The 10,437-nt window shown below is 49.3% G+C and overlaps 1 protein-coding gene across 3 annotated transcripts; it reads right to left on the bottom strand.

Annotated features, from left to right (window-relative positions):
* Positions 1 to 40: 40 nt before the first annotated feature.
* TADA3 (transcriptional adaptor 3) lies at positions 41 to 10,305 on the bottom strand. 3 transcript variants are annotated; one of them, XM_070776249.1, is made up of 10 exons: positions 10,157 to 10,305; positions 9,760 to 9,817; positions 8,854 to 9,086; positions 7,246 to 7,496; positions 7,022 to 7,127; positions 5,490 to 5,629; positions 5,293 to 5,398; positions 3,655 to 3,764; positions 2,519 to 2,704; positions 41 to 593 (listed from the first exon to the last, which is right to left on the bottom strand). In XM_070776249.1, the coding sequence occupies exons 3-10, from the start codon at positions 9,058 to 9,060 to the stop codon at positions 401 to 403; spliced, it is 1,299 nt and encodes a 432-aa protein (XP_070632350.1). In that variant the 5' UTR covers positions 9,061 to 9,086; positions 9,760 to 9,817; positions 10,157 to 10,305; the 3' UTR covers positions 41 to 400. The 3 variants fall into 3 exon arrangements, with proteins under 3 accessions (XP_070632350.1, XP_070632351.1, XP_070632352.1); XM_070776250.1 differs by lacking the exon at positions 10,157 to 10,305 and adding an exon at positions 9,941 to 10,011; XM_070776251.1 differs by lacking the exon at positions 10,157 to 10,305 and adding an exon at positions 9,937 to 9,955.
* Positions 10,306 to 10,437: the final 132 nt, after the last annotated feature.

Here is a 10,437-nt window from a genome sequence, read left to right as displayed (position 1 = left end):
CCTTTCTACCCCACAGTAACAGACATGCAGAGATTCTGGATGCTTTTTAAAAAAACCATGTTTCAGTCGCTTTATTCTTAAGTCTGCACTTTACAAAACCACAATGGAGAAGTCCTTGAGGGTGAGGGGTAGAGAGGGTAGGGGGTGAGGAAGACCCAGAAATGAAGACCCTCCTCATCTGGGGGACCAAGCAGAGACTGGGCCCCAGGCCAGCCCAGCAGGGCCTCTCATGTCCTGGCTATACAGACTTACGCCAGAACATGTCAGGGAAGGGCCCAGGCTCTAGAGACCGCTGCCATTTGACATTAGCTAGGCAGCCACAGGCCAAACTTCTGGAAGCCGGAAGGAAGTGGGCCTCCCGTCCCAGGCCAGGGGAAGGCGGCCTGAGCAGGGGTGAGAGCTACCCGTCCAGCAGCTTCAGGATGCTCTCGCGCTCCTTCAGAGTCTTCCAAGCCTGGTCTTTCTCCTTCTTGGTGGGGGTCCGTTTCTTCTGCCGGGCAGCCATGATCTTGCGGAAGGCATCCATGACCTCATTGTCTGCCATGCGGACCCGCTGCCTCAGCTCCTGTCGGCTCACCTCCTCCTTCGCCAGCCTATGGGGACCAGCCAACCAGATGCTATGGGAAGCCCACCAGGACAGGGGCTCCTCCCTCTTCCAGACTGAGCCCATCTGCTACCCGGGGACCGTGGACCTTTCCATACCAAAAAGCAAAGTTACTGAGCCACACTTAGGTGGTGCCCTGTGTCAAGTACTGCCTCTTCAAAAACAGTAATTCAACTAATCCTCATAACAACCTTGTGAGGTAGGTACTACTAATATTCTTGTTACCACTGAGGGAACTGAGGCTCAAGGAGGGAAAGAAACGCCCCAGGATCCCACAGCTAGTGAGCAGAAATCTGAATCGAAGCAGGCTGGCTCCCAACTATCTTTAAAAGGTGTCCCGGGGCCAGCAAAAGACCTGCTTACTTCAGCATCCAAATTCCAGAGCCATCTAAGGGTCCAGGCAGCCTGAGGTCTACAGGAGGCAAGTGAGACGCCAAATTGATGCCTCTGAATGGAACCTGACCTATCAATTCAATTGATGGTGGAGCTGGAAGGTCACTAAAGAGATCCACATAGTTTAACCTGTTGATTTTTCAGAAGGGGAAGCTGCTGCTCGGGGCAGGACATGCCTTGCAGCCTGTCCATACAGGGCTGAGGGGTACATGCGGGCCTTCTGACAGTCAATCTAGTTCCTTCACTGCCCCTGACTTCCACATCTGCACAGCCCTACTTCTCTCTCCCCCTCTGCCCTTGCCCTCCCTTCCTCCATACTCTTTTATCTGTATTTTCCTCTTCTTGCCCTTGAGAGGGAACTAGAATGAGGCTTTGGACTCAGCCTTGGGCTTGAGTCACAGCTTGGCTGTTTGCTGGCTGTGTGGCCTTCAGCAGAGCACTCATTTCACTGGGCCTTTATTTCCTCATTTGGTGCACAGGGAAAAAACTACCAGCTACTCTCTGGGCTGTACAGGAGATTAAGTAAGAGGGCAGACATAAAACCCGTGGTACATGGTAGACACTCAGTACACCCTCATCCTTAAATACCCCAGCAGCTCGTCAGCAACTTTCTTTCCTAATGGTGCATGTCTTTGCCAACCACTCATGCAATGACTGTAAGCCCTTTGCCCTGCCTCTTCTCCTAACCCACAGCACCAGGTCTAAGAGATAGGCAACCTGGCCAAATGGATGAGTGTGCCCTGCTCTGTTGGGGCTCTGTGAGGTGAAGACACAGCACCTGCCTATAAGAAGCAAGGGGACTTAGTTGGGCTGTTTGTCTATCTCCCCAATAAAATGGCAGTGCCTCCCGTGATCTCCCTCTGGTTTCTACCTGCATCCTTGTTGTGACCAATGCAGGGCAAGATGTATGGAAATGAATACAAAATGAATGACATTGCACTTCAACACTGGTCAATTCCTGGTGAGAGGCTGATAATCACAGATGCCCAACTAAATATTAATAGTTGATAATCTGAGGTAGAGAGTATATTGGTGTTTACTGTGCTAGTCTGTCAGATTTTCTACATGTATGAAATTTTCACTATAAAACTTGGGGGGAACAAAAGGTCCCTGGTTCAATCCTGAGTTTTGGCACCAAAAACAAAGAACAAGAATCAAGAAAAAAAAAAAAGCACACTTTGGGAGAAAAAGAAAATCAGCATGGAGAGGATTAAAAACTAAGCCACACAACAATGTGAATATAATTAACACTACTAAACTGTACACTTGAAAACGGTTTAGAGGGTAAAATTTTCTATTATTTGTTTTTACCACAGTTTGAGGTAAATAAATAACTCACAGATGCCTCATCTCTAGTCAGGGGAATTAGAATGTTTGAGATATAACCAGTGGGGTGGTGCCCAGCAATGACTTTTTTTTCAAAGCTCCTCAGGTCTTCAGAGGCCCTGCCAGGTTTGAAAAGCCTGCCGTCAAGCTCCCAGAAGGTGACCATTGCGGCCGAGGCCTCCCATCCACACTCACCTCAGCAGGTCATGCTTCTTGGTGCGGTTGTGGGCACTGAGCGCCTTCAGCTCAGCCTGCCGCTTGCGCAGCTCTGCCAGAACCTCGTCCTCTGAGTCCTCTGCAGGGCGGTCCTCAGACTCCAGCAGGCCCTGGGCGATCAGCTCCTCCTTAATGCGGCTCTCCAGGGACTTCGTATGCGGCACACTGCAGGGGAGGGCAGTGCTCAGCTCAAGGCCAGCCTGTGGGGGAGCCCCTCTGAGGCACCCAAGCTAGCAAACACCTTCCCTTCTCTTTGGGACACCCTCTCTGTCTATCTACATATCAAAATATAGAGACAGACACATTTGATCTTGTTTCAGACACAAGCAACAGATATCAATATATTATTTAATATAAAATACAGGAAAACCTATAATGCTAACAACCTAGAGAGAATTATTATGTTATCTGTTATTATTACACACCATTTTTTTCCCATATGGTATATACATAAAAATATGTATTTTATGTTACTATTATATAAATACTATACATACTCTAGATTGTGTTAAATATTAGTCTCACTTTTTTTTAAATCTTTTGGCTACACTCATGGCCCTGTGGGATCTTAGTTCTCTGACCAGGGATTGAACCCGCACCCCCTGCATTGGCAGTGTGGAGTCTTAACCACTGGACAACCTGGGAAGTCCCTCTTCCCACTTTTATTATGTATTATTTTAGCTTGTTACCTGCTATGTACACACATTTAAATATATCTTAAGTAAAAATAGGGTCATACTGTTCATATTGTGCTACAACTAATGTTTTCCACTTATCACTCTACTGATCCCATCTTTTCATATCAATTAATTATATTTCTCTAATATGATTGATAGTTGCAAGTTATTTCATCATATGGAGTTACAACGAGTTAGCCAGCCAGTCCCCTCCAGTTGGACATTTAGGTTTACAGTGAGAACAGGGCCATAATGAAAACCCTGAACTAACTCTGTGTATGTGGAAGTGCTTGGCCAGCACGCACATGTGACTTCTATTGGACTTTATAAAAATGTCCTCAGTCTCTCTATGAATATAAAGACCACCCCAGGCTGGGATTGACAGAAGTCAACAGAAGCAGAGGCCAGACTGTGGAGTGTGGACATGATGTCACTCACCTGAAGGGCTTGTTCTGATTGCGGGGAGAGGTGCTTGCCCCATCCGCCCCCGATTCTTTCCCAGACATGTCTGGAATAGGAGAGTCCTCCATGGGGGAAATAATATTTTCCTAGAAGAGCACAGAGATGGTCAGAAGAAGAAAGAGCTGTAGTATTATCATTTTCCTGCTTCCCTCTGACCTACATGGACAGTCTTCACATACCAGAAATAATCTTTTCTTCTTTGCATTCCACCCACTCTGGGAAGTCTTCCCAAACTGGCTCCAAAAAGCTTTCATCATTTTATAAATTCTTGTTTTTGTACTGATACAAAAGGGAGCACAGAAGAGTGATGGTAACATTCAACAGCAGTAATGAGAAGAACTAGGGCTCGTTAAGCATTTGCAGTGCACCAGGGGCTGTGCTGAGCACGGGGGCTGTACCGTGGCAGAGGTGGCTGGCTGTCCAAAAGCCATTCTCGTCTTCCCTCTACAGGAGCTGGGCTAATGGCTACCCAGATACACCCCACTTCCCAGCCTCCCCTGTGGTCAGGGTGGTCATGTGACAAATACTCTCCAATGGAAAGTGATTAGACGAGATAAGAGCCACAGCCAGTGGGACCTTCACACACTCCTCCTTGCTCTTTTTCTGTGGGCTGGAGTGCCAGTCACATTTGGAATGACCCTGTGCAGAGCTCATGTTTACAACAGCAAAGTGGGCTTCCCTGGTGGCTCTGTGGAATGCAGCAGACATAGGTTTGATCCCTGAACCAGGAAGATCCCACATGCCGCAGAGCAACTAAGCCTGGGCACCACAACTACTGAGCCTGTGCTCTAGAGGCCAGGAGCTGCTACTACTGAGCCTGTGCACCCCAGAGCCCGTGCTCCACAACAAAAGAAGCCACTGCAATTACAAGCCCGAGCACCCCAACTACAGAGTAGCCCCTGATCGCCACAACTAGAGAAAAACCTAAGCAGCAACGAAGACCCAGCACAGCCAAAGATACATATATGCATTTTTTTAAACAATTCAAAAGCCAGCAAACCTGGGGTCCCTGTCTGATGGTGTGGAACAGAGATCTCCCCCAAGCTCAATTGATCTGGAACATGTGCCCAGAATACTACATGGGAGAGAAAAATGCTATTGTGTTTGAGCCAGAGGGAAAACTGAGGCTCATAAGGTGACGAGACATGCCTTGGGATAGTCAGTGGGCATAAAGAAAGGGACGCTGAATCTGGTGTTTGAAACCTGCTTCCGCTTATTAGCTGTGTGATGTCAAGCAAACAGTTCCCTTTTTTGAGCCTCAACCTTGTTCGGTGTAATGTGGGGTTAACCACTATCTGCCTCTAACAAGAGGATGTGTAGAAAGCCCTTTGCACAGGGCCTTTCACTAATGCTCCACAAAAGTAACTGTGGAGTAGTGGCTACCCTGGAGGTGGGGGAGGTTAAACACTGGGAGGGGCACGAGAGGGCCTTCAGGGATGCCAATGATGTTTTATTTTGTGATCTTGGGACTAGTTGCACAAGGGTGCTCATTTGTGAAAATCAATCAAGCTGTACATTTATGACTTACGTACCTTTCTAAATATACACTTCAATAAACAGTTAAACATTGAAATAGAGTGATAGTGGTTCCTGTTTTGCACTGGGGGTACTCACCTCCACCAAGGCCTGCAGCAGGCGCTGTGTCAGGGCACCAAAGGGACACCCGTCTTCTGGCTGCTCATGCTGGGCCTCAGACTTCTTCAGCAGGGCATCCACATCTGCATTGGGCAGAAACATGGTAGACTGGTGGGCTGAAGTTCTGGGAACTCAAGTCCTAGCCTGGGGTGGGCGGGGAGGTGAGGGACTTAACTTTAGTGTCCAGTTCGGTCAGGGGCCCCATGAGGCCTTTCTTCTTGTCAGCCACGGCTGCTGCCCGGGCCCCGTCCTTCTGCTCCTCCAGCAGGTCCTCCTGTGCCCAGCGCTGGGAGTAGTGCTTCCCCAAGGGCGGGATCTGTGGGAGACATCCCACCCAGCCCCAAAGAGATAAATACAGGCCACCGATGCCTGGGGTGTGGCATGGTCTCTCTGTGCCCTTGGAACTGCTAACAGGCTCTTAGTTCACCCTCATTCCTTCATTTATCTGTCTCCCAAGTATCTAGCCCAGGGCTGAGGCCTGAGCCTCAGGTGAGAAGAGATACAGGAGATAAAAATCTTTACACTCATAGTTTAGAAAAGAAGCCAGGTACATAAACAACTAAAACACACAGAAGGCAGTACAGGAAAATTTCCACGATGTAAGGTGCACAATGGTGTGTGTACACAGACAATTTCAGTTGACAGCTATTATCTCTCGAGAGAACTACAGGCCTTAAGGTCAGAAATGAGAGAGAAATAGCTTATGCACTGCTTAAACTTGTGACTGCCCGTACAGATTACCTTTTCAAATAAGCTTTTTAAAAATTCAGACAAGTGGAGTGACAGAGTAGGTTAGGGTGTTGTGGCAGTGCAAAAGACAGACCAACTTTCTGCTGGGAAACCTGCAAAACCATTTTGGTGCAGGTAACGTGCAATACGGGACTTGAAGGGTGTTAGTTTGCCAAGAGGAGATGGGCATGTGCAGAGGCCCAGAGACCAGAAAGGACCTTGTGTGAGCCTGGAGTGAGGGTAAGGTGCTTGGTGGGGCTGGCAAATAACAGCAGTAAAGAGGTGGTGTGGCCAAGGACACTGGAGAGGGGCACCTGGGCTGTGCTACCAAGGACTGAGGCTTGGACCTGAGTCTGTGGGCAGTGGGAGCCACACGAGGCTGTGTTTTAAGCACCTCTAATCATGACAGCAGACCTATGGGAGAATTCCCCTCCAACATTTTTCTGTATTTTCTAAATTTTCTTTAACGGAACCTCTTTTATTTTCATCATAAAGACTAAAAATAAAAAAAACTTCTATACATTAAAAAAATAAAAAAGAGAGAGAGGAACTTCCATGGTGGTTCAATGCTGAAGACTGCTCACTTCTACTGCAAGGGGTGCAGGATCGATCCCTGGTCAGGGAACTAAGATCCCACATGCCATCTGGTGCATCCAATAAAAAGGGAGAGAGAATCCCTCTAGAGGGAAGCAAGTGTTAAGAGGCTGTAAAGGTAAAAGCTGATGAATTTTTGAGCCAAAGCAAAGGGGATGACAGAGACAAAGGGAGGACCTCACTGAAGAAGATGCCTTAGGATGTAGCGGGGTGGAAGGGAGGAAGCTGAGAGCTAGAACCTGGGTGTCTGAGTGGGTTAATGGAACTGTCAGGAGGCTGGGGAGAGAGAAAAAGAAGATGATATATAGCTCTGTGATCTTTGATTCTGAGGCATCTCTGAGCCCTCTTGTTCTCCATCATGTCTATCTAGGCCTGGGGTCTTCACCTTGTAATGTTCAGCCTCATCTTCTGGGGGTTTCAGTAGCTCCTCTAGCGTGCGCACTTCCTCACTGGTGATATCAGCACAGTATGGCTCCACCGAAGCCCAGAATCTGCAGGGAGAAGCAGAGCCTGAGGGGGTGCCCCTGCCCCACCAGCCTCAGCCCCAGGCCCCTCCACAGCCTCCAGTGCCCAAATCCCAAGGCCCATCTATGTTCCTGGGCCCAGAACCTGTTGGGGGCGTCATTCTTGGGGATACGTGGCACATCAATTGGGTCATCGGTGAATTCATATTCCTGGATCTTGGGCTGAAGGTTTTTGGATTTGGGTCGCCCAGGGCCAGGGCCGGGCCCATGTCCCGCCTTCCCTTCCAGTTTCTGCTTCTTGGGCTTCCCATGTTTGGGGGGAGCTCCAAGCTCATGGTCTCGACCCAGCTTCAGGAATCGTCGGTCACCTTTCTTATCCTGCCAGTCAGTGAGGATCTGAAATTCAAAGACTGTCACTGAGGTTGAGAAGGGAAGACACAGGACAACTCCATCTCCCCATGAAAAATTAGGATCTGGAACTCAAGAAGGCTCTAAGTCTCTCCCCTTCCTTTTTTTATCTAGCAAACTCCTAATCATACTGCAAAACTCAGCTCCTTTTCTGTGCCCAGCTCACAAGATGTTTTCATATACTTGTCTTCATTCCATTCACTTGTCTGTATTGATTCACCTCTGCAGCACCCACCCTGGTCACACAGTGTTTAGCAGGTCCAACAAGTAGATGACAATGCAGTGCATATTAGCCTGAGGAAAACATGCTGGCAGTAACTTTCTACTGAAGGCACGTATGGCTCCCAGCAAACCTTCACTTTAAATGTTACCATGACTAGAAAGCCTTTCCTGTACCAGCTTTCTACTTCTTAGATGCTAAAAGACTGTGCCACAGCCCCACTCGAAAAGCTTCCATGGGTTCCCAGGGACCACAAGTTAATTTTATTCATCTTGGAGGTTCAGTTAAAATGGCATCTTCTTTCTACAGGAGTCTCTGGTACCTCGCACCCCTAGGCCCGATCATGTCATCTGGTCATAACTAGAATAAACGGAGTACCTTGTCTCTTCAACAGGATTATAAGCTATTGGGGACCAGGAAGTTCATCTCAGCCATCTCTGGTCCCCAGGTCCTGGCAGAGCACCTGGCACACAGGGCTCAGAGGATGTTTATGCCATAAATAGAAATAATGAGAGTCAGACCAATAAATAACATTTGACATGCTTACTTAAGTGTCAGACGTTGGGCTGAGCCTTTGTAAAAATCTCTCTTAATCCTCACAAAAGCTGAGGGTAGGTCCTATTATCCAGCCCACTTTGCAGACAGAGGACTGATCTGCAGAAGCAGGTGGTAAGTTTTGCAACATCACACAGCTCAGAAACAGCAGGATTCAAATCCAGGCCTCCCATTCCAGTTCCCCCAGTACTCCTAATCAGAACAGCAATTCACCTGATACGTGTCTGACCTCCCCTTCCCTTTAGTTGGCACACTCCCCAAAGGCTGGAATTGTCCTAATTAACTCTACAGACCCAGAACATTGTGGAGTGGGGGGGGTCCCTAGATGCTTAGTGAATAAGAAATCTCACATTTTAGAAGGAGCATGCACATTCTTGCATATTTTATGTGTCACACGAGCAATGTTTGGGTCTCTCTCTTCACCCCTGAGATCCTGTAACCTGGGCCTCAGCAGCTGAGGCTAACTCAATGACACATCCCATAACTTGTCATAGTCCATCCCTGTAGTGGACTGTAGTGATGTCCCTGTAGTGACATCCCTGTAGTGATGTCCCCTCTGTAGGGTATAACCTGGGTTTCAGCCTCAAGCACCCGCAGGCGTCGGCTGGCAGAGGAAAGCAGGGTCTCAAGCTCCAGCTGCAATGTGTCCAGCTCCTCGATACCGATGCCGTCATCCTCAGAGCGGGCCAACACCGCTGTGTAGCGGGGACAGACCTTCAGGTGGTCCACAGACTTGAAGTCGTGGAACTGCAAGGGGCAGTCCTTCAGCTCACTCATGGCTCAGGATAGGGGACCCTGTGGAGCTGGAGAGGAAAGGACCATTGATGGGGGGGAAAGTGGCACTAGAAGAGTCCAAGGGCTCCTTCCATCCACCGACACTTCGCGGAGTCAGGTTTCAGCGCCCTATTGACAAGGATGATGGCTTAGCTCCTATTCTCCAGCACCTACTGTGTGCCAAGTGAGGGGCAGACATTTTACTGGTTGCTCACTGAATTCCTCACTCAACCCCAAGAGCAGGGACCATGCTCATCTTCATTTTACAGATGAGGAAACAGACTTTGTAAGGATGGTGCAGGTCCAAGCTTACCAACATGCAATTTGAATCCAGGTGGTTTTGAATTTGATCACCTAACTGCCATGATATACTACTATACTACTATGCTTGTCTTTCTGATGCTCTTCCCTTCACTTCCACTCTTCCTGGGTTCTGCTGAGCCCAGAGTTCCAAGCATCCGGTACTTAACGCTAATGTTCTTCGTGCCTCCCAGCCTCTTCTTGTCTCACCCCTCCCCACCTCTGCCCCTTCTCTTTGCCCCAGATAGTAAAGAGATACCTGGATCTCTGGACAGCCAGATATACCTGGATTCAAGCCCAGGCTTGACCTATGTCTATGTAGCCCTGAACATGTTAATTAACTCTGAGTCTGTTTTCCCTTAAGTCTGAATCTGTAAAAATGGGGGTAATAATGGTACCTACCTCCCTGGGATGTTCTGAGGATTTAGAGTTGATGCCAGTCAAGAGCTCAGTTCAGTGCCTGGCACAGGAAAAGTGGGGCTGGTTAATGGCTGGCCCCACCCATGGATCGCCCCAATGTCCCGCCTTCAGGGTCCCAGTCCTCTAAGGACACCCTATGGCGGCCCCCGCCCCCTCTACCTACTCCTCGCTGCCTCCAGCGGCCCCGGGGCCGCGGGAGGGGCGGACAGTTCCGGTCGGTGAGAGCAACCGCCCCGGAACTAACTATGTGAGGGCCCCCTGCAGTTGACAAGGGGACGGGAAGACGGGAGTACCAACCCCAGTCTTTAGAGGGGGGAGGGTTGCGGGCAGCGAGCTAGCCCGCTGCAGGTGGGGTGCAGAAGGTATGCCACGGGCGTACCCTAGGGAACAGCCCGGCGCTGGAGGGCGGGGCTCGGCAGCCAGGTTTTCGGCCCGGCAGTTAGTTTCGCCGAGCCCCAAAGGCTGCAGGTAGGAAGGGCCTGAAGATAGGATGGGGCTCAGAACCGGAAGGATCGAAAAGCTCCTCCGCCTTGCTTTGCCCTAATATGGTGCCCAACCTGAGGTCGGGCTGCACCATTGCATGACTATGAGGGAAGACGGCGGAAAAAAAGACGAGAAAGCCAAAGTCACAAGCAAGAGCTCCATGGGGAACGGGAGAAG

This window comes from Bos indicus, chromosome 22 (assembly GCF_029378745.1).
Source record: "Bos indicus isolate NIAB-ARS_2022 breed Sahiwal x Tharparkar chromosome 22, NIAB-ARS_B.indTharparkar_mat_pri_1.0, whole genome shotgun sequence".
Classification (NCBI taxonomy): Eukaryota; Metazoa; Chordata; class Mammalia; order Artiodactyla; family Bovidae; genus Bos; species Bos indicus.
This window is presented reverse-complemented; position numbering and strand designations above follow the sequence as displayed.